We start from the raw sequence: 24,841 nt of genomic DNA, 5'->3' as shown, positions 1-24,841 counted from the left end.
TCTTCAGCTTTTGCAGTTCTCCCAACCATGAATAAAGATGTGCTCCATGGGGCACAGTATTAAGTTGAGAAGTTTTTTTATTTTAGATTTTTCTGTAATTTTGTTTTTTTATTCATACTGTGCATCTCTACAGATCTATCAGGGAAAAAAAAACACTGTACCTATCTTTCACAGCAACTTTACTCACATAATAATGTGACCCAAGGTAATGTTAATAAATAATGTTTAATGTTTTTAATTCTGAAACTAAATAAATGTTAGATAGAAACAAACGAGGACCACCTGAGAGGAGGTAGCCCCACCTAAAAACAATACAGAAAGTGCTACCACACAGACACAGCAATATAACTTAAAAACCTAAAGTACAAACTGAAGGATATGTGCTAAAAACCTCCCAATGATCTGAGAACCTAAATGTTAACTAAAGTAAGGCTAAAAGCCCAGGGACAGCAACTATTAAAAACAAAAAAAAGTTTATTTCTAGTGCAATAGAGCTAAAAGAGTCAAATAAGGGTAATAAATCATTTTGAAAAAACAAACATAACTTTAACCCATAAATAACTAAAAAAACAAACAACAACAACAACAACAACAACAACAACAACTGTACAAAACTCAACAAAACAGCAGGCTAAATCCTATAATATAAAAAGAAAGACAAGTGTTAAATAATGTAACTAAGTAAACTATACAAACAAACACCTGTCCTACCTTAAAATCACAATGAAACAGGTGGAAAATAGCTTCCACTGATACTCTTTAGCTCTAAAACCTACAATAAAAAGCTATTAAAAATGGTTTAAAAGATCTCAAAATCTAAGCTAAAATGAGGGAGAGCAGAAACTCTTACCTTTCAACAGTCAGGGGAGTCGAGACTGAGGTTTTGCCTCTGAGCATATTTAAACCCAACTTCCGCTGGCACAGGAAATTGGTGACAGGTGACATAAAAAACAAAAGGACCCATGCTGCCCGCCACAATAACTAATACCAAACAAATACCAAAAATACTCACAAAAGAAAGAAACCAACTGAATAATTAGTTTGTGTGGATGCTTGTTGTAATAGTGTCATTTCAGGACACTATTCAGGACAAGAAATCTTAAACTGCTATATACACATACAGTCATGTGTTGGTGTTACGTTAATGCAAAATATTACTGCTTTGTTGTCTGAAATGTTCACCATCTTCTCACACTTGCATTGTTCTTATATGAAGCTGAGGCCATTTTGCATCCAGACTTGTGATCATGTGCTGGAAATCACTGGTAACCTTTTATAGTTGCAAGCAATGTTCCCTCTAATTTTTCACGAGTCTGAGCAAACACACAAACTCCCTGAGCGGTCCCATGGACCACTGTGAGCAACATCAGACGTGCGCACTGTGGTCATGCTGCATCGCATCCATCCAAGTTAAATGGTTTATTAAAAGAATCAAATTACCGCATTTATACCGCACTTATACAATGAAAATGACAAAAATCATGACCTGTGTAGTGTGCAGTGTTGGGCATCTTACTTCAAAAATGTAATTAGTTATGGTTACAAGTTACTTCTCCCAAAAAGTAACTGAGTTAGTACTTTTTGGGAGAAGTAACTAGTTACTAGGCAAAGTAACTATGCCATTACTTATTATGTTAAAACAATAAAAACACAACAGATGTGAACCTTTACCATTTATTTCACTTTAACAGATTGCCACTATATTGTATTTGTTTACAAGTAAATTATAGAATGTATCAAAAATATATAAAAAATGTTATTTGAAGTGCAAATAAATCAACATGTCACGCAATTTCAGACAACTGTACTTCAAATATTTTCTTCATTATAATACTGAAAAAAATCATTGCAATGTATTGCAAAACTAAGGCATTCAAATGTAAACCATGTAAAATAAGACAAAACCTTTAAGCTTTTCTGGCCACACACTGTGATTCTCTGTCCAGTATTCAGATATTAATCACTCTCATTTCAACATAAACTGAACTTTATCCAACTGTTTAACATTCATTAAAAGATTCACACAATCCCTCTAACACGTATCTATTCCTTTATTTATCTATCTATCCATTCAATCAGCTGTCGATGCACGCGTGGACAGGACATCATTTCCCATCATGCATTAAGCGTTTGTAGTCCATGCAGGCGGCCGCTGGCGGTGGAGAGCTGCTGCGCTCGCCTTGCTCAAAAACTTCCCGTTACCGGCGCACAGGTTATGTCAGAGCAAGTCGGTGGCATCTTGGACAAAAATATGGCGTCATTTGACTATCTTTAAGTTGTAACGCGTATACAGAAATCGTAGCGCGCAGTATCTAAAAGTGAGCGGTGAAAATGTGAAAGCAAAGCGCGCATGAGTCTGACCGCGCGCTGTTTATCCTCCAGCGCCCGCTCTCTTTCTACCTGTGCTGCGCCACGGTTTTTATTTTCTTCAGCGAGCGCCTGCTTTGGTTATTTTTTCTTCAACAGAAATACGTCATCAGAACAAGACTTGAACAGACGATCATAGATCCAAGTTATTGGGGAAAATCATGGATTAGGGTAAAATCCATAACATAAACTTAATTATAAAGAATTAAACCATATATATATATATATATATATATATATATATATATATATATATATATATATATATATATATATATATATATATATATATATATTAGTTCTACACCATGAATTTGTATTATAAAGTATATAATTGTGCACTACACCATCAAATGATTATTTTCTAAATTACATTACTGTGTAAATATGTTGATTTATACACAGGTCAGATTGTACTGTCTCGGCCTATTGCTTTTGTACATTGTACCTGCTGCATGCAGCCACACACCTTAAAAAGCACAATTGTTTGATTTCATCACCAAATTCACCTTTTTGGAGTAGCCATCCACATTTACAAATATCACAATATTGTATCTAAAAAGTACATAATAAATGTTACTATATATAAAGTTAAAAAAAATTATAAATGTAGAGGATATCAGATTAAAAAACACATGACTTTGCCTGTGTGATTTTTAAACCAGATATAAAAAATACCTGATTAAAAAAAAAAAGTAACTGCAGCTTACAGTATTTAGGTGCTTGTGTGTAGGGGTGTGTGTGTAGGTGCTTGTGTGTAGGGGTGTGTGTGTAGGTGCTTGTGTGTAGGGGTGTGTGTGTAGGTGCTTGTGTGTAGGGGTGTGTGTGTAGGTGCTTGTGTGTAGGGGGGTGGGTGCTTTATAAATAAAGTTTGATTGTTAGATTGATAAAATCAGTAGATTAGTAGATTAGTATATTAGTATTCGGTGTACTCTATCATTGCTGTAGAAGTGGTGCACATATGTTCTGCTGTCTGTAGTGAGTAGTGCAAGCTATGTATAATGTCCACAGTTTTCTCTAGGTAAAGTATTTTGCAAACCTTATTAGTTTGTGATTTGTATCAATGTGCACCAGTGACAAAGGCCCCCGGACAACAGCAACAACAGTAGCAACTTTGCTGTCCTGTTCTTCATCACACATTGACAAGTATGCTGTTTTGGTTGAAATGCCCTCTTCTTTCATCCTTCTGAAAATGGTAATCTCACCTCATCTCAAACACCTAAAAGACTGGCCACACACATGTTACAGGCAAAGATATTTCAAGGAGATTTTGAAGGAAGTCAGATGCAAACACAAATTCAGGTCTTCCTCTTTCCCCTTGCTCCAAGCTAAAGAAAGTGGGACGTTGCTCATCTTCAATGGCAGACTGAACAAGTCTACCTAAATGCTCCAGACCCTCAATAATGGCTTTAGGAACGTGGAATATGCGGGAAGCTGCATTCTTGATTGCACGCATACTCCAGATAATCCAGATCCACAGTGGGCTGATGCAGGGCCCACTGAAGTCTGATCTTTAGCCGCTCCAGTATTCCATTAAGTATTTCCTACAAAATACAAGGTTCATACTTTACAACACACATAGGTCTACATCTTTGTTGCAATAATCCTTTCACAAATACACATATGACATGTATACATATTGCATAATTCATGCCAGCATCAGTATCATAGCCTATCTCAATGCGCAAAAGTGGATAGATCCTCTACTATAGATCCTCATTTTAAATATCACACGATATCATGATCATTTTGTATCTTTTTTTTTTTTTTTTTTTTTTTTACATGAAACTATCACGTATTTCGTGAAACCATCATGTGATTTTGAGATAGTATTATGTCTAAAGTACTACAGATGTTTGTTTTTTTAAGTTCAGATTTGGCAGTTATAAGCTGATATTAAATTGACTGTAAAATTACAAATTCTGCGATAAAGAATAAACTTACGTTTGGATTGTCCATGACTTCTCGATATCAACTCAACGTCTCACTTCTGAGTCTGACGCTGACGATAAATCTGTGATCATCTGTTCAAGTCTTGTTCTGATGACGTATTTCTGTTGAAGAAAAAATAACCAAAGCGGGCGCTCGCTGAAGAAAATAAAAACCGTGGCGGAGCACAGGTAGAAAGAGAGCGGGCGCTGGAGGATAAACAGCGCGCGGTCAGACTCATGCGCGCTTTGCTTTCACATTTTCACCGCTCACTTTTAGATACTGCGCGCTACGATTTCTGTATACGCGTTACAACTTAAAGATAGTCAAATGACGCCATACAAAAAACTAACCGGCATGCACCGCGCACCGATCGACGGCGATAGTATCTGCGCCCGCCTCACCTCAAACAAGCCTTTTGTCTCACCCCAAGCCGCGTTGCAGCTCCTCGGCTGAGAGACTCTGATGAAGAGAAGAGTGAACTGAATTAAAAGTAACGCGCCACATTTTATAGTCAGTAACGGTAACTGCGTTACGACGCTGGGAAAAGTAATTAGTTAGATTACTCCGTTAGTGAAAAAGTAACGCAGTTAGTAACGCCGTTATAATGTAACTCCGTTATTCCCAACACTGGTAGTATGTTAATGCTATTGGAAGTATAAATATTTAATTTTAACTATGGAAAAACATGAGCTTCCAACCAAACCAAGCCAACTGTAAACTCCAGTGTTGAAAACACACTTAACATTTTTATGATAAAGCTCTGACTTGTATTATGAGTATAACCCATTGTGTGAAGCTTTTGCTTGATTTTTACAACTCATAAACTAATGACAGTATTCAATGACCAATACACACTGAGAGGAATCTGTATCTGCACACCCAGCTGCTCTATTACTGTACATTTATATATCGTATCAAAACACAATATATAATGTGTATTTGTATATAAAATATATTCAAAACAAGTGGTATGGGTCAAAATAAATATATATTTACAAACCACACACTGCAAACAGTGAACAAACACACACTTCAAAATGTAAACAAACACCCTGGAAACTAAAAATACACTGTACATGTGACAGTGTGACAGTCATTCTGTGACAGAGGTTGGTGGATCGAGTCCCGCTCGGACCAACTTCTGTCATTGTGTCCTTAGTTCTGTCATTGGCCTTGAGGGGACCCACAATTAAGTCAATAGCAGAATAAACCACGCTTACCGATCAGGAACAGCATCCAGTCCTTCAAATCATAAGGTCCTCTGCTCCTGAGTCCACCATGAGATCTTCACTCGGTTCCACGAACCGCTCCCGGTCCGAGATGCCTCCAGTTTAACTTGTACAAACATCCACAGTGTCCTCGGTCGCGTACTTCCTTTGTTTTGTCCGTTTCGTCATGATTAAAACGCAAAACTGCTGCAAAACGGTGCGTAAAGTTACGCAATTACTCGCGCAGATCTTTGCCCGAGGGCGGGCCGTCGGAACGTTAAGGGGTTAAACACTTAGAATCATTAGCGAGTCTTCACTCCACATCGGCCACATCGGCTAAAACTCTGGTAGCGGCGCATGAGGACGCCTGTCAATGACGTTGATAAGATGCGCAAATACGTATGTGAATCACATAATTGGCTGGAGCAGCTCGTCACACTCACGCTCACTGACTCACATTGAAAAATAGCGCAGAATGAATTGTGTGTTTATATTATTTTTAACTCCAGTTTGATTTTTTTGTGCGCAGCACAGATTTTCTGTGCGCGGAGACCGTGTCAGCAGTGCGCAATTGCGCACGCGGGCAGCTTAGAGGAAACAGTGGTTGCAAGCATTTTGAATGTTTATTTTCCTGACTTTTGTTTCATTCACACAGGCCAAAATCCTCTTTTCCACTTTGTGATGTCATTTAGTAGTAATTTTCAAGTTAACAGCTCCCTTTTACCTCTTGTTCAGCAGAGATGGGCAATTCCAGAGCTGAAATTATCCAAATATTTTTAATGAAGGTGTATGGACTTTAATGTAGTGTTAAACATGTGAGAATGAAACAAAATTCAACTCCAAGTATGTTTTTAATGAGGAAAAAACATAACATACATCAGAAAATTGCATAATATGGGTCCTTTAAACCATGTTAGAATGTTGTTACCTCGTCAAGAATATACCCGGAGTTGTGTTTTGTTGAATTCACACATTAGAGTAACCCCTTATTTTAAGTCTGTTTCAGTCTTGTTCAGTTCTGTTCAGTTAATGTTCTCCATTATCCAAATGATTCTATTGAAGGTGTATGGAGTTTAAAAACACAGGGGAGCACTTCTTGTATTACCACATGACATCACAAGGTGGGACAGAGTGTTTTCTTTTTGAGAGAAAAACTCAGCCTAAATATGCAGGAATTGTGTGTTAAATATGTGTCAGTAAAACAAAAGAAACCACTGGGTATGTTTTTGAAAAGAAATCAACATTATAACTTAGATGTGAAAACAGCATGCCTTTAATAATAAATTTGCACTTAACAACAGCAATGGTGCCCATCAAATACCAGCTCATTTGTAGAAGCCCTCTTTAACAGTGAGGTTGTCCAAATGGCGAGCGAACTTTATGAATGCGTCCAGATAGGTTTGTAAAGTAGTGACCACACGCCACATGACTCGGTTCACCGCATGTTTGCTCAGAATCACCCACTGTGTACTGTGCCCTGTGTAAAACACAATAATTTTGTACCACAGCGAGTGATTAGGGTGATCTAGAAGTCTTCATAAATCCCTCTGTTGAAAATGAGTACCTTTCGTAGGCAGTGGTGCAAGGTAATCAAGTACAAGTAGTATCTGTACTTTACTTAAGTCAATTTTATAGTGTATACTTTTTACTTTTACTTCACTACATTTGAGACCAAGTATCAATACTTTCTGCTTCACTACACTTTTTAACTGCACTGAATAGTACAAAGTACTTTTCATATGATTTCAGGGGTTATTTTCACTATGTTTGTGGTAACATCCTGACTTAAATTTTCAAGTCCAAGCTTTAGCTTTGAGCAAACAAAAATAAATACACAAAATTCATGAGGACAAAAAAAAAAAAAAGATTCATATTGTTACTGTTGAACAAAATATGCATCATTTTAAATCAACATCATTACATTTAACACTAACAAATTAACAGCATTACTTTTACTTTTTACTTTGAAAGTACATTTTTAAATGGGTACTTACTTTAAGTAGATTTTTTTTTTTAATGTGATACTTTTACTTGAGTAACTTTTTACCTAGCAACAGTCTGCTAAACTGGACTAAACCAGATCTAGACTGAGACTTGAAGCAAACCAAATCTAAAGCATCAGACTAGCTCTAAACTACAGGAAACCGTGTGGAAGGTTAACACACTTGCCCTGCTACACCCATATCAAACAAGGACAAAACGAGGTCTAAATCAGGACTAACATAATATCAACATGCTGTACTTTCTGTGGAAAGCTATGCTCCTGACCTGTGTGTTTGTGTGTGTGTCCAGTGTGCTCCTGTTCTCCAGCCTCTCCTCGCTCCTGGACCGCTGGGATCTTCCTGTGGCTGTGTTCCCCTTTAACATGACCATCCTCCTGTTCCTCCTCTGCACCGGCCCTCAGCACCCCTACTTCCCCCGGCACTGGAGTGTCCCGCCAGGGGCAAGGGACATGAATGCCACACAGCTCAATGTGTTACAGGTGAGGGAGGCTATTAACTACAACCGCGCTGATTCACAATGGTTTACTCCATAGACAAAAAGTCATAAAACATCAGAAAATGCCTCCTTGAAAGTGTGTGTTGCTCTTACGGCCTCATTTATCAAGTGTTTGCTCTTGTGCAAAACAGAGGCCCACACTAAAAGAGGACCCAACCCAACACACTTTCTCAGAGATACTAAAGACGCAGTACAGTTTTATAGACACACGGTATTGCATATAGATCCAGGATGAGGCGCGACTGCATAGTTGCTATGGTCCTAGTTGGCTGCTCTTGTGGCTGACTGGCTGGCAAACTTAGAGTTTTTAACATAATATAATGTAGGGCAAACACTAATTCACAACATAATTCAACAATTTAAATCCCACAGGAGCAGAGGCACTCAAACGTTTGCACTCACTGAATAGTCTCATTTACATATCAGTTTTGCAGTAGAAATAATGTGCACATTTCCCATTGCTTGCAACACAACCACAAATTATGCTACTTCTCAGTTTATACTTGCAGTTAAGTGCCTGGAATAATAACTGAGGCTGTTACTGTTTTTCTTAGAAAAATACTATAATCACTGAACCTGTTGCCAGTGCCTTAACCTGCAGATAGAGACCACATACAGAAGTTTTTCTCATTCTCAGATTATGGACAGGCCATGCCTCATGTGAAAGCTCAGAATCTCCAAGAATTCACTCACTGAGCTGCAGAGGCTGCACTAGCGCTGATTATTGATTATTTGCAGATGCTGGCATATGCTGTCCATATGACATTTCTACTACTGATTTCACTAAAACATATTATTATTATTAGGCCCGAGCCTGAGACAACATCCTGACGAGGGATTCATTAAAACCGCATTTGGAGCATGGAAAATGGCAAAAATCAAGTAGTAAACACGCCCCGACATGCCAGTGAGTAGTATCAGAAATTAGAACTCGATGAGCTCTAATTGTCATTGAAGACCCCAAGAAAAAATAACAAAAGATGACCCGGTAGCGCCTCCTCAAACTTTCATGGGGCCAATGGGAGCCCGACTAGGAAAAAAAATCTAAAATTTGAAACTCACGTCAAAAAATAGAACATGTAAGGACATTACAAAAATTATATTATAGCCCTGCCCTAAAATGTACAGGAAGTCGGCCATATTGGATCAAACCTGGGAATGACAAAAACACACACCCTCACATTTAAGACATCTCCTTGCACAGTTTTCATTCCAAACACTTCAAATTTTGTCAAAACCCAATAAACCCATGTGTAATTAAAGATTATCAATTACATTTTGATTATGACTTTGGGTGTGGTCATGGTGATTTTTCAAAAAAATTGCAAATTTTTGAATATTTCAACAAAATATTTCTCTTTCACACATTTTTTGTTGGGGAAACGCTAATACAGCGTTTATGCACAATTGTGAGCTGAACACACTGATATGCAAATCAAGGCATTCTCTCACAAAATGGCTCTCTAGCGCCCTCTTGAAATTTGATTTTCAAAAATTCATAGAAGACAGAAGATCGATTTAACTTGGACTTGTGAAAAAATTCACAGGGGCCTTATTTGTGATTGGGCACAATGTGAGAGAGTCACATGACTGAAGCTGTTATGATTTAGGAGAAAAATAATGGGTGGAAAATGCGTTTCCATTATTAGGCCCAAGGCTGGGACAACGTCCCGGCGAGGGACTCATTAAAATCGCATCCGGAGCATGGAAAATGGCAGAAATCAAGTAGTAAACACGGCCCGACATGCCAGTGAGTGGTGTCAAAAATTAGAACTCGATGAGCTCTAATTGTCACTGAAAACCCTGAGAAAAAATAATGAAAGACAACTCGGTAGCGCCACCTGAAACTTTGATTTTAATGGGGCCAATGGGAGCCCGACTCGGAAAAAAGTCAACGTAAAAATCTGAAACTCAAATAAAAAAAAATATAACATATCAGGACATGACAAAAAAGATATTATGGTCCCGCCCTAAAATGTACAGAAAGTCGGCCAAACCCGGGAATGACAAAAGTGCACACCCTCACATTCAGGACATCTCCTCACACAGTTTTCATCACAAACACGTCAAATTTGGCCAAATCCCACTAAACCCATGTGTGATTAAAGATTATCAATTATATTTTGAATATGACTTTGGGTGTGGTCAGGGTGAATTTTCAACAAAATCGCAATTTTTGGAATATTTCAACAAAAATATTTCTCTTTCACACATTTTTTGTTGGGAAAATGCTAATACAAGGTTTATGCACATTTGTGAGCTGAATACAATGATATGCAAATAGTGGCACTCCACAAAATGACTCTCTAGCGCCCTCTTCAATTTTCATTTTCAAAAATTCGTAGAAGACAATCGATTTGTCGTGGACTTGTGAAAAAATTCACAGGTGCCTTATTTGTGATGGGGATGTGAGAAAGTCACATGACTGTAGCTGTTTTGGTTTGGAAGAATAAAAAATAATGGGTGGAGAAAAAAAATATTCCATTATTATTATTTTGGTGGCCAGATTGAAGCCACTTTTGACCCCCTGAACGTTCACGGAAAGTCAATTTTATTGGACCCAAAATTCAAGGTTGGTGAGAAATTATTATTAATAATTATTTTCATGTTGAAAAAAATGTATGTATCAAAATGACTCAATAGCACAACCTCAAAAATCAAAATACATTATGGCAATGAGAGATCTTTTTCATTGTAGACAAATGAAATTTGGTACAAGCATAGAACATGTCAAGACAAGTAAAAATTATATTGTGACCCTACCCTAAACCCTACAGGAAGTCGGCCATTGTGGGCGGAACCCCATTTTTTCAAAATTTTAACTCTCACGTTTGAAATTTTTCCGCCTCGGATTTCCTTTTAAGAAACTTGCAAATTGGTCAAAATGAACTAGTTCTATATGGGATTATAAACAACTATTTTGCAATTTTCTAAGTTATAAAATGTGGGTGTGGCCAGCCTGCAAAGAAAAAAGCAATTTTTTAAAGTTTTTAATTGCATGTAACTCACACATTCAGTGTCCTATTTCCTGGCATTAATATAAATTTTTTTCAAAATGTTGTTCTGAACGCATAGATATACAATTTACATAGGTCAGACATTATATTGTTCCACAGCGCCCCCTTGAACTTTTGAATAGGATCCAAAAAAATTACTTTGAGATAAATATTTGAAATTCGACATGGACATATGGCTTGACAAACTGAACAAAAAAGCAGATGAGAACATACTTCTATCTGCAACTATGTTACCGTGGTAACATAATAAATGTGTCATTGAAATACATGGGGTTCAGAGTACTGGTCTTTATTGTAGCCTAAATAGATGCTCTAGACTAATCAAACTATGGCTGAAATTTAAGGTTGGTGAAAAATTTTGTATTTTCATGTGCAAAAAAATTTATCTTTCAAAATGACTCAATAATGCCACCTCAAAAATCAAAATGCATTAAGGCAATGAGAGACCTTATTCATCGTAGACAAATTAAATTTGGTACAACTGTAGAACGTGACAAGACAAGTCAAAAATTAGTTTATGACCCCACCCTAAGCCCTACAGAAAGTCGGCTATTGTGGGCGGAACCCAATTTTTTCAAAATTTTAACTCTCACGTTTGAATTTTTTACACCATCGATGTTCATTCAAGAAACATGCAAATCGGTTGAAATATTTACTTGCACTTAACTCAAAAATGCAGTGTCCTGTAAACTGGCATTAATATACATTTTGGTCACAATGATCATCTGAATGGAATAATATAAAATTGACATAGCTGAGATAATCCATTGCTCACCAGCGCCCCCTTGAAATTTTTAATGGAACCCCAAAGAAATTTCTTTGTAAAAAGCATTTGAAATTTGCCATGGACATCCTTATTACAATACTGAACAAAAAAGCCAATGAGAACATACCTCTATTTGCAAGTATGTTACTATGGTAACGCCTGACATTTCTCATTAAAATACATGGGTTTTGGTTAACTGGAATGAAAAAAAATTACTTTCTCATAGACCATTGAAATTTGATACACATATTCTTCTCATCATACTGAACAAAAAAGCCAAAGAAGACATACCTCTATTTCCAACCATGCAGGCGTGACGATAGCAGAAATTTTCTCTTTGGGACAATCTAAGCGGGAACGAGAGGCAAGAATTCCATGGTGGCATGTACCCTGCGGTCGCAAGAGGTGGCGAGGGCCTTTATCACTTCTTGCAGTTTTAATTATTATTATTATTGTTGTTAATAATAATAATAATAATAATAATAATAATAATAATAATAATAATAATTAAAGCCGCAAGCTCGCGGGCCATGCTTCGCACTCGGCCGACCCAGCACTCCCTGTGGGTGGCGCTGACGCGCCACTTGTCCCTTTTTTATTGGGGCTTTTGACTGCACTTGTCACCAAACAAGTCAAAACACATTGGAAGTGCCGATGCACAAAATGCAAAAATATGGGTTTTGCAGGCATCGCCATGGCAACACCGTGCAAAATACAAACTTGGCACCCTGGACTTTTTTGACGAGGACGACCTGAAGAATCACTGTGCCAAATTTTATGTCCGTCTTTGACGGTAATAAGTCGTTATAAGACTTTGAAATGTACGGAAATTTGGAAATTTTCCCATTAGGATAACATGGGCGCTCTCGCGCATCGCCATGGCAACCCAGTGAAAAATATGACATGGGTCTGATTGACTTTTTTAATCAGGATGACATGAAGAGTCATGGTGCCAAATTTTACATTATTCCATGAAAGTAATATTTTTCCCATGAAAGGGAAAAATTGGGAGGATTTCCATTAGGATAACATTGGCAGTTTGGCGCATCGCCATGGCAACACGGTGCAAAAGATGACATAGGTCTGATTGACTTTATTGATTGGGATGACCCAATGGAATTTTGTGTCAAATTTGGTAACATTTGGGAAAACTAAATTTTCGGTCCTCCATACACATGTATTAGATGTTCTGTATGGGGCGCTATCGCACCAATTTACTTTCTGTGATAATGAGTAGCTTTAGGCCTGAAAGTTTTACAACTGATTCGAATTTGAGCCAAATCGGACTTTGCATGCGCAAACGGGAGCAAATTTTGACTTTTGAAAATTGCAAAAATTCCGATGGAATTTTGCGGCTTCGTCGCACGGAAACCGTAAAAGGGATCATCATAAATTGGATAACTTTAGATGCCCCACTTGTCTAGATGACGTACAGTGAATTTCACCCCTGCAGGTGAAGCGCCTTCAGAGGAGTTGACGAAAATGCGACGTCAGCGAAAACGCTGACTCGGCATTTTGGAATTTTCAATCCAAGATGGCCGACTTCCGGTGCGTCAGAGGGCGTGGCCACAATAATATTTTTTGTTTGGCATCTCTTGAAGAATGCATGTACCAAATTTCGTGGCAGTATGAAAAAGTTGACGTTGATGTCTCCCATTGACGTCAAAAATTTGACTTTTGCAGGGGGCGCTGTCGCGCCATTTTTTTATGCCCAATGACGCACCACATAAAAAAATAAATTTTTCACCAGACCTGAATTATGGGCAAAATTTGGTGAGTTTTGGAATATGTTCAGGGGGTCAAATTCCTGCTCAAAGAGCAGAAGAAAGAAGAAATAAAAAAAAATTAAAGCCGCAAGCGGCATCGAACGGCCCTCGCGGGCCGTGCTTCGCACTCGGCCGACCCCGCACTCCCTGTGGGTGGCGCTAACGCGCCACTTGTCCCTTTTTTATTGCGGCTTTGGGCTGCACTCTTCACCAAACAAGTCAAAACACATGTGAAGTGCTGATGCACAAAATGCAAAAACATGGGTTTTCCAGGCATCGCAATGGCAACACCGTGCAAAATACAAACTTGGCCCCTCGGACTTTTTTGACGGGGACGACCTGAAGAATCATCGTGCCAAATTTTATGTCCGTCGTTGACGGTAATAAGTCGTTATGAGACTTTGAAATGTACGAAAATTTGGAAATTTTCCCTTTAGGATAACATGGGCGCTTTCGCGCATCGCCATGGCAACCCAGTGAAAAATATGACAAGGGTCTGATTGACTTTTTTGATCAGGATGACATGACGAGTCATGGTGCCAAATTTCACATTATTCCATGAAACTAATATTTTTCCCATGAATGGGAAAAATTGGGAGGTTTCCCATTAGGATAACATTGGCACTTTGGCGCATCACCATGGCAACACGGTGCAAAAGACGACATAGGTCTGATTGGCTTTATTGATTGGGATGACCCAATGGAATTTTGTGTCAAATTTGGTAACATTTGGGAAAACTAAATTTTTGGCCTTCCATACAAATTTATTAGATGTTCTGTAGGGGGCGCTATCGCACCAATTTAGTTTCTATCATAATGAGTAGCTTTAGGCCCGAAAGTTTTACAACTGATTCGAATTTGAGCCAAATCGGACTTTGCATGCGCAAACGGGAACAAATTTTGAAATTTGAAAATTGCAAAAATTCCGATGGAATTTTGCGGCTTCGCCGCACGGAAACCGTAAAAGGGATCATCATAAATTGGATAACTTTAGATGCCCCACTTGTCTAGATGATGTACAGTGAATTTCAGCTCTGCAGGTGAAGCGCCTTCAGAGGAGTTGACGAAAATGCGAGGTCAGCGAAAACGCTGACTCGGCATTTTGGAATTTTCAATCCAAGATGGCCGACTTCCGGTGCGTCAGAGGGCGTGGCCATAATATTATTTTTTGTTTGGCATCATTTGAAGAATGCGTGTACCGAATTTCGTGGCTGTATGAAAAAGTTGACGTCAACGTCTCCCATTGACGTCAAAAATTTGACTTTTGCAGGGGGCGCTGTCGCGCCATTTTTTTATGTCCAATGATGCACCACATAAAAAAATAAATTTCTCGCCAGACCTGAATAATCGGCAAAATTTGGTGAGTTTTTGAATATGTTCAGGGGGTCAAATTACTGCTCAAAGAGCAGAAGAAGAATAAAAATTAAAGCCGCAAGCGGCATCGAACGGCCCTCGCGGGCCGTGCTTCGCACTCGGCCGACCCGGCACTCCCTGTGGGTGTCGCTAACGCGCCACTTGTCCCTTTTTTATTGCGGCTTTGGGCTGCACTTGTCACCAAACAAGTCAAAACACATGGGAAGTGCTGATGCACAAAATGCAAAAACATGGGTTTTGCAGGCATCGCCATGGCAACACCGTGCAAAATACAAACTTGGCCCCCTGGACTTTTTTGACGGGGACGACCTGAAGTATCACTGTGCCAAATTTTATGTCCGTCGTTGACGGTAATAAGTCGTTATAAGACTTTGAAATGCATGAAAATTTTGAAATTTTCCCATTAGCATAACATGGGCGCTTTCGCGCATCGCCATGGCAACCCAGTGAAAACTATGACATGGGTCTGGTTGACTTTTTTGATCAGGATGACATGAAGAGTCATGGTGCCAAATTTCACATTATTCCATGAAACTAATATTTTTCCCATGAATGGGAGAAATTGAGAGGATTCCCATTAGGATAACATTGGCAGTTTGGCGCATTGCCATGGCAACACGGTGCAAAAGACGACATAGGTCTGATTGACTTTATTGATTGGGATGACCCAATGGAATTTTGTGTCAAATTTGGTAACATTTGGGAAAACTAAATTTTCGGCCTTCCATACAAATATATTAGATGTTCCGTAGGGGGCGCTATCGCGCCAATTTAGTTTCTATCACAATGAGTAACTTTAGGCCCAAAAGGTTTACAACTGATTCGAATTTGAGCCAAATCGGACTTTGCATGCGCAAACGGGAGCAAATTTTGAAATTTGAAAATTGCAAAAATTCCGATGGAATTTTGCGGCTTCGCCGCACGGAAACCGTAAAAGGGATCATCATGAATTGGATAACTTTTGATGCCCCACTTGTCTAGATGATGTACAGTGATTTTCAGCCCTGCAGGTGAAGCGCCTTCAGAGGAGTTGACGAAAATGCGACATCAGCGAAAACGCTGACTTTGCATTTTGGAATTTTCAATCCAAGATGGCCGACTTCCAGTGTGTCAGAGGGCGTGGCCATAATAATCTTTTTTGTTTGGCATCACTTGAAGAATGCGTGTACCAAATTTCGTGGCTCTACGCCAAAGTTGACGTCGGGACGTCTCCCATTGACGCAATGTATTTTGACTTTTGCAGGGGGCGCTGTCGCGCCATTTTTTTATGCCCAATGATGCACCACATAAAAAAATAAATTTTTCAGCAGACCTGAATTTTGGGCAAAATTTGGTGAGTTTTTGAATATGTTCAGGGGGTCAAATTCCTGCTCAAAGAGCAGAAGAACAAATAAAAATAATTAAAGCCGCAAGCGGCATCGAACGGCCCTCGCGGGCCGTGCTTCGCACTCGGCCGACCCGGCACTCTCTGTGGGTGGCGCTGACGCGCCACTTGTCCCTTCTGTTTTGGGGCTCTGGACTCCATTTGGCACCAAACAAGTGAAAAGACATTGGAAGTGCTGATGCACAAAATGGCAAAATTTGGGTTTTTCCAGGCATCGCCATGGCAACACCGTACAAAATACAAACTTGGCCCGTTGGACTTTTTTGACGGGGTCGACCTGAAGAATCACTGTGCCAAATTTTATGTCCGTCTTTGACGGTAATAAGTCATTATAAGACTTTGAAATGGACGACAATTTGGAAATTTTCCCATTAGGATAACATGGGCGCTCTCGCGCATCGCCATGGCAACCCAGTGAAAAATATGACATGGGTCTGATTGACTTTTTTAATCAGGATGACATGAAGAGTCATGGTGCCAAATTTCACATTATTCCATGAAAGTAATATTTTTCCCATGAATGGGAAAAATTGGGAGAATTTCCATTAGGATAACATTGGCAGTTTGGCGCATTGCCATGGCAATACGGTGCAAAAGATGACATAGGTCTGATTGACTTTATTGATTGGGATGACCCAATGGAATTTTGTGTCAAATTTGGTAACATTTGGGAAAACTAAATTTTCGGTCCTCCATACAAATGTATTAGATGTTCTGTAGGGGGCGCTATCGCGCCAATTTACTTTCTGTGATAATGAGTAGCTTTAGGCCCAAAAGTTTTACAACTGATTCGAATTTGAGCCAAATCGGACTTTGCATGCGCAAACGGGAGCAAATTTTGACTTTTGAAAATTGCAAAAATTCCGATGGAATTTTGCGGCTTCGCCGCACGGAACCCGTAAAAGGGATCATCATAAATTGGATAACTTTTGATGCCCCACTTGTCTAGATGATGTACAGTGAATTTCAGCCCAGCCGGTGAAGCGCCTTCAGAGGAGTTGACGAAAATGCGAGGTCAGCGAAAACGCTGACTCGGCATTTTGGAATTTTCAATCCAAGATGGCCGACTTCCGGTGTGTCAGAGGGCGTGGCCATAATAATATTTTTTGTTTGGCATCACTTGAAGAATGCGTGTACCGAATTTCGTGGCTGTATGAAAAAGTTGACGTCGACGTCTCCCATTGACGTCAAAAAAGTGACTTTTGCAGGGGGCGCTGTCGCGCCATTTTTTTATGCCAAATGATGCACTACATAAAAAAATAAATTTTTCGCCAGACCTGAATTATGGGCAAAATTTGGTGAGTTTTTGAATATGTTCAGGGGGTCAAATTACTGCTCAAAGAGCAGAAGAGGAAGAAATAAAAATAATAATTAAAGCCGCAAGCGGCATCGAACGGCCCTCGCGGGCCGTGCTTCGCACTTGGCCGACCCGGCACTCCCTGTGGGTGGCGCTAACGCGCCACTTGTCCCTTTTTTATTGCGGCTTTGGGCTGCACTTGTCACCAAACAAGTCAAAACACATCGGAAGTGCTGATGCACAAAATGGCAAAATTTGGTTTTTCCAGGCATCGCCATGGCAACACCGTGCAAAATACAAACTTGGCCCCCTGGACTTTTTTGACGGGGACGACCTGAAGAATCACTGTGCAAAATTTTATGTTCGTCGTTGACGATAATAAGTCGTTATAAGACTTTGAAATGTACGAAAATTTGGAAATTTTCCCATTAGGATAACATGGGCGCTTTCGCGCATCGCCATGGCAACCCAGTGAAAAATATGACTTGGGTCTGATTGACTTTTTTGATCAGGATGACATGAAGAGTCATGGTGCCAAATTTCACATTATTCCATGAAACTAATATTTTTCCCATGAATGGGAAAAATTGGGATGTTTCCCATTAGGATAACATTGGCAGTTTGGCGCATCGCCATGGCAACACGGTGCAAAAGACAACATAGGTCTGATTGACTTTATTGATTGGGATGACCCAATGGAATTTTGTGTCAAATTTGGTAACATTTGGGAAAACTAAATTTTCAGCCTTCCATACAAATTTATTTGTTTTTCTATAGGGGGCGCTGTCGCGCCAAATTTATTTGTTTCACAATCAGGAGAATTACGCATGAAAGTTTTACAACTGATTCGAATTTGACCAAAATCGGACTTTGCATGCGCAAACGGGAGCAAATTTTGAAATTTGAAAATTGCAAAAATTCTGATGGAAATTTGCGGCTTCGCCGCACGGAAACCATAATAGGCATCATCATAAATTGGATAAGTTTTGATGCCCCACTTGTCTATATGATATACAGTGAATTTCAGCCCAGCCGGTGAAACGCCTTCAGAGGAGTTGACGAAAATGCGAGGTCAGCGAAAACGCTGACTCGGCATTTTGGAATTTTCAATCCAAGATGGCCGACTTCCGGTGCGTCCGAGGGTGTGGGCATAATAATATTTTTTGTTTGGCATCACTTGAAGAATGCATGTACCAAATTTCGTGGCTGTATGAAAAAGTTGACGTCGACGTCTCCCATTGACGTCAAAAATTTGACTTTTGCAGGGGGCGCTGTCGCGCCATTTTTTTATGCCCAATGATGCACCACATAAAAAAATAAATTTTTCGCCAGACCTGAATTATGGGCAAAATTTGGTGAGTTTTTGAATATGTTCAGGGGGTCAAATTACTGCTCAAAGAGCAGAACAGGAAGAAATAAAAAAAAATTAAAGCCGCAAGCGGCATCGAACGGCCCTCGCGGGCCGTGCTTCGCACTCGGCCGACCCCACACTCCCTGTGGGTGGCGCTAACGCGCCACTTGTCCCTTTTTGATTGCAGCTTTGGGCTGCACTTGTCACCAAACAAGTCAAAACATATTGGAAGTGCTGATGCACAAAATGCAAAAACATGGGTTTTGCAGGCATCGCCATGGCAACACCGTGCAAAATACAAACTTGGCCCCCTGGACTTTTTTGACGGGGACGACCTGAAGAATCACTGTGCCAAATTTTATGTTCGTCGTTGACGGTAATAAGTCGTTATAAGACTTTGAAATGTACGAAAATTTGGAAATTTTCCCATTAGGATTACATGGGCGCTTTCGCGCATCGCCATGGCAACCCAGTGAAAAATATGACATGGGTCTGATTGACTTTTTTGATCAGGATGACATGAAGAGTCATGGTGCCAAATTTCACAGTATTCCATGAAACTAATATTTTTCCCATGAATGGGAAAAATTGGGAGGTTTCCCATTAGGATAACATTGGCAGTTTGGCGCATCGCTATGGCAACACGGTGCAAAAGACGACATAGGTCTGATTGACTTTATTGATTGGGATGACCCAAAGGAATTTTGTGTCAAATTTGGTAACATTTGGGAAAACTAAATTTTCGGCCTTCCATACAAATTTATTAGATGTTCTGTAGGGGGCGCTATCGTGCCAATTTAGTTTCTATTATAATGAGTAGCTTTAGGCCCAAAAATTTTACAACTGATTCGAATTTGAGCCAAATCGGACTTTGCATGCGCAAACGGGAGCAAATTTTGAAATTTGAAAATTGCAAAAATTCTGATGGAATTTTGCGGCTTCGCCGCACAGAAACCGTAAAAGGGATCATCATAAATTGGATAACTTTTGATGCCCCACTTGTCTAGATGATGTACAGTGAATTTCAGCCCTGCAGGTGAAGCGCCTTCAGAGGAGTTGACGAAAATGCGACGTCAGCGAAAACGCTGACTCGGCATTTTGGAATTTTCAATCCAAGATGGCCGACTTCCGGTGCGTCAGGGGGCGTGGCCACAATAATATTTTTTGTTTGGCATCTCTTGAAGAATGCATGTACCGAATTTCGTGGCAGTATAAAAAAGTTGACGTTGACGTCTCCCATTGACGTCAAAAATTTGACTTTTGCAGGGGGCGCTGTCGCGCCATTTTTTTATGCCCAATGACGCACCACATAAAAAAATAAATTTTTCACCAGACCTGAATTATGGGCAAAATTTGGTGAGTTTTGGAATATGTTCAGGGGGTCAAATTCCTGCTCAAAGAGCAGAAGAAAGAAGAAATTAAAGCCGCAAGCGGCATCGAACGGCCCTCGCGGGCCGTGCTTCGCACTCGGCCGACCCGGCACTCCCTGTGGGTGGCGCTGACGCGCCACTTGTCCCTTTTTTATTGCGGCTTTGGGCTGCACTTGTCACCAAACAAGTCAAAACACATTGGAAGTGCTGATGCACAAAATGCAAAACATTGGGTTTTTCCAGGCATCGCCATGGCAACACCGTGCAAAATACAAACTTGGCCCCTTGGACTTTTTTGATGGGGACGACCTGAAGAATCACTGTGCCAAATTTTATGTCCATCGTTGACGGTAATAAGTCGTTATAAGACTTTGAAATGTACGACAATTTGGAAATTTTCCCATTAGGATAACATGGGCGCTCTCGCGCATCGCTATGGCAACCCAGTGAAAAATATGACATGGGTCTGATTGACTTTTTTGATCAGGATGACATGAGGAGTCATGGTGCCAAATTTCACATTATTCCATGAAACTAATATTTTTCCCATGAATGGGAAAAATTGGGAGGTTTCCCATTAGGATAACATTGGCAGTTTGGCGCATCGCCATGGCAACACGGTGCAAAAGACGACATAGGTCTGATTGACTTTATTGATTGGGATGACCCAATGGAATTTTGTGTCAAATTTGGTAACATTTGGGAAAACTAAATTTTCGGCCTTCCATACAAATTTATTTGATGTTCTGTAGGGGGCGCTATCGCGCCAATTTATTTTCTGTCATAATGAGTAGCTTTAGGCCGGAAAGTTTTACAACTGATTCGAATTTGAGCCAAATCGGACTTTGCATGCGCAAACGGGAGCAAATTTTGACTTTTGAAAATTGCAAAAATTCCGATGGAATTTTGCGGCTTCGCCGCACGGAAACCGTAAATAGGGATCATCATAAATTGGATAACTTTTGATGCCCCACTTGTCTAGATGATGTACAGTGATTTTCAGCCCTGCAGGTGAAGCGCCTTCAGAGGAGTTGACGAAAATGCGAGGTCAGCGAAAACGCTGACTTCGCATTTTGGAATTTTCAATCCAAGATGGCCGACTTCCGGTGATGTCAGAGGGGCGTGGCCATAATAATATTTTTTGTTTGGCATCACTTGAAGAATGCGTGTACCGAATTTCGTGGCTCTACTGCAAAAGTTGACGTCGGGACGTCTCCCATTGACGCAATGTATTTTGACTTTTGCAGGGGGCGCTGTCGCGCCATTTTTTTATGCCCAATGATGCACCACATAAAAAAATAAATTTTTCGCCAGACCTGAATTTTGGGCAAAATTTGGTGAGTTTTTGAATATGTTCAGGGGGTGAAATTCCTGCTCAAAGAGCAGATGAAAGAAGAAATAAAAATAATAAAAAATAATAATAATATTTTTTAGCAAAAACAATATATCCGATAACATTAGAAACACATATTATACGTTTTTTGAAAGCTCTGGACCTTCCCCACGTCACCGTGGGGTCAATGGCGAATGACGAGCGCTAACGCGCTCGTCATTCGCCATGACGTCGGGGTCCGCCATTGACCTCCCATTGACTTCCATTCATTTTAGCAGTAACAAGTATGGCCCATGCCTGCGGCATGGGGGCTTGGATAGGGCTCGATGCCAGGAGTGTGTTTGGGGACATTAGCGCTTCGCGCTGCGTCAGCGTCAACATTGAGTCAATGGGCTTCGCCCATTGACTCAATGTTGACGCTGACATGCTAGCAACAACAAATATGCAAACCCATGCCTACGGCATGGGTTGCTAGGACACAGGAGTCTGTGCAAGGTCGCGGTGCTGCCACGAAGTTGCGCGCTTCGCGCGCAACTTCGTGAAGACAGTCTGCAACGATGAGTGCTTCGCACTCATCGTTGCGGAAGCAATAGGCCCTACGCCCTGTAGGGGCTCGGGCCTAACTACGCCCTGTAGGGGCTCGGGCCTAATAAAAAAAATTAAAGCCGCAAGCGGCATCGAACGGCCCTCGCGGGCCGTGCTTCGCACTAGGCCGGCCCCGCACTCCCTGTGGGTGGCGCTAACGCGCCACTTGTCCCTTTTTTATTGCAGCTTTGGGCTGCACTTGTCACCAAACAAGCCAAAACACATCGGAAGTGCTGATGCACAAAATGCAAAATTTTATGTCCGTGGTTGACGGTAATAAGTTGTTATAAGACTTTGAAATGTACGAAAATTTGGAAATTTTCCCATTAGGATAACATGGGCTCTTTTACGCATCGCCATGGCAACACAGTGAAAAATATGACATGGGTCTGATTGACTTTTTTGATCAGGGTGACATGAAGAGTCATGGTGCCATATTTCCAAGACTCTGTCCAAACATCCACACTATTCCCTAATTAGGACACTATTTAGGGATCACATCATTTTTCGTGGTGTCCTAATGTCCAGTAGATGAAAAAGTAGGGCACTCAAAATTTCCCACAATACACTTTGAAAAGTACCGGGCATCAGTGGTCACTACACTGGTCAATATAGACCACAATGCACTGCGAGAGTTGGAAAAACAACAGAGCTACAATACAACTGAATGAAGCAGAAGGAAGTGCTGTTGTATAACACTGTTGATCCTGATTATGATTAAAACAGTCTTAAATAAACCATTTTGGTTTAAAATAGCAACAATTTCCACATCTCAGATAAAAAAAAAAAAGAATAATCCAATCCATTTGCGTGAGGTCCAGTTTGTATGATATTAATCCATAACTATTTGTGTGCCAGTCAAATCTGATCATTATTTATGACAGAGATCAAGTTTTAGCAGAGTTTCGCCCTTATACTTTTTACACCCAGACACAGAGTCACATGATCTGATTGTAATGAGCTGTGTGTCCGAATCACTCTGTGAAGGAGTGCACTATATAATCTGTTTAAAGAGTGTGGGGTTATGTAGTGAGCATTTAAATCCCTCAATGATATGTGTAACTAATCAGTTCATTTCATTCAATTTTATTTTGAAGAGAATAAATACAATTCTACATAGATAGATATTATGATACGTTTATTAGATGCTATTTTGCCATAATATGGATTGGTGAAACAAAAGACTGGAGAGGTTTTGAAAAAAAACTAAACAAAACATTCAGCCATTTTGCAAGGTTTGGTCAAACAAAAGGCTGGAGAATTTTTGAAAAAACCATTCAGCCATTTTGTAAGAGTTGGTCAGACTGAAGACTTTTGAATCAAAATATTCAGTCCTGATTAGCTGAGAGACACATCAAAGAAAAGAAGTCTCACTTTCCTTGGCTTCTGATTGGCTGAGAGTTCGCACCACTGATGACGCTGCAGAAGTGTTAAATACAGGTGCAGAGTCGCCCTGCCCCCTTGTGCCTCTCATTCTTCCAAAGTTTGAGCTGCACTTGACTGCCCTTTCGCTGTCTTTTCGCTGAGTTTTCATCGATTTTGCGATCATCGGATCACTGGATTACTGTTTTTCGTCGTGTGTCTTTTGTCCGTGATTTTGTCCTGTGAATCCGTGTTTTTGACAACCTTTTGAGTGAGGACATCAAACCATCTTTGTTCTCAATCCCGGACCGCAGAACTTAGGATAAAGGTAAGAAATCTGACTTTTATTTACTTTATACTGCTGGTTACTTCAAATGTGTGTTAAATAAAGCTGCTTTGTTAGTTGAACGTAGCTGTAGTGAAAATTCACCGTGTATTGTGTAAAAGCTAAGCTAACTTTTTTTCTTGGGCGTGTCCCCATGTGCTGTGTGGCCAATGTTTTATATGGGCTGTGTATGTGTGCGTGCTAATGTGCTAATATTTACCGTCTATTGTGTAAAAGCTAAGCTAACGTTTTATTTAGGGCGTTTCCCCATGTGCTGTGTGGCTAATAGTTTATATGGGCTGTGTATGTGTGCCTGCTAATGTGCTAATATTCTTGTTTAATCACGGTCTTGTAACGTGCGGTTGTATGTGTTTCTACGGACTATACTTTTAGTGCTAAAGTGCTAGTGAGGCCTAGTACCAAGGGAGGCCTAGTAGCCGCTAATCCCAGCTGCATGGTGCTGTTGTCCTATCAAATACTGGCCTATATAGAGGTTTTTGTGTGCTTAAAAGTAGTAATATTATTCTTTAGTCTCGGTCTTGTAACTTGTGGCTGATTTGTACTTATGCAGATATAACTTTATTGCCTTAAAGTGTTTGTTGGGCCTAGTAGGTAGCTCATCGTAGCTGGATCCCGTAGCACGTGTCAGGGGCACTTGTCAGGGCCTCAGGAGAGTTCCTTACGCGCGGACATGACTGTAAACTTGGAGCTTAGGACAAAACTGTGTGCGCTGTTTGTTAGGAACCACTTTCAGTTCTGCTATGATTTGGTTTAGGTTTTGATCAGGCCCGGTATTATGTGTGCAGGTCCAGTGTCTCAGGTTAAAGTCTCGTTTAGTCTGTTTTGAGATGGCTTTGGACCTGAATCCTGGTCTACTCACTATTTTGTCACTGTTATATTCTAGA

The 24,841-nt window shown here is 40.2% G+C and overlaps 1 protein-coding gene across 1 annotated transcript in view; it reads left to right on the top strand.

Moving 5' to 3' along the window:
• si:dkey-183c6.7 (urea transporter 1) overlaps positions 1 to 24,841 on the top strand; it is a 72,688-nt gene that overhangs the window by 4,734 nt on the left and 43,113 nt on the right. The window contains exon 4 of the mRNA XM_033983348.2: positions 7,800 to 7,989. Coding sequence (XP_033839239.2) covers positions 7,800 to 7,989 — 190 coding nt within the window. The remainder of the gene's footprint in view (positions 1 to 7,799; positions 7,990 to 24,841) is intronic.

The sequence above is a fragment of the Periophthalmus magnuspinnatus genome, chromosome 18 (genome assembly GCF_009829125.3).
Source record: "Periophthalmus magnuspinnatus isolate fPerMag1 chromosome 18, fPerMag1.2.pri, whole genome shotgun sequence".
In the NCBI taxonomy this organism is placed as follows: domain Eukaryota; kingdom Metazoa; phylum Chordata; class Actinopteri; order Gobiiformes; family Gobiidae; genus Periophthalmus; species Periophthalmus magnuspinnatus.
Note: the sequence above shows the minus strand (reverse complement) of the source record. Positions and strands in the feature narration are given on the sequence as shown.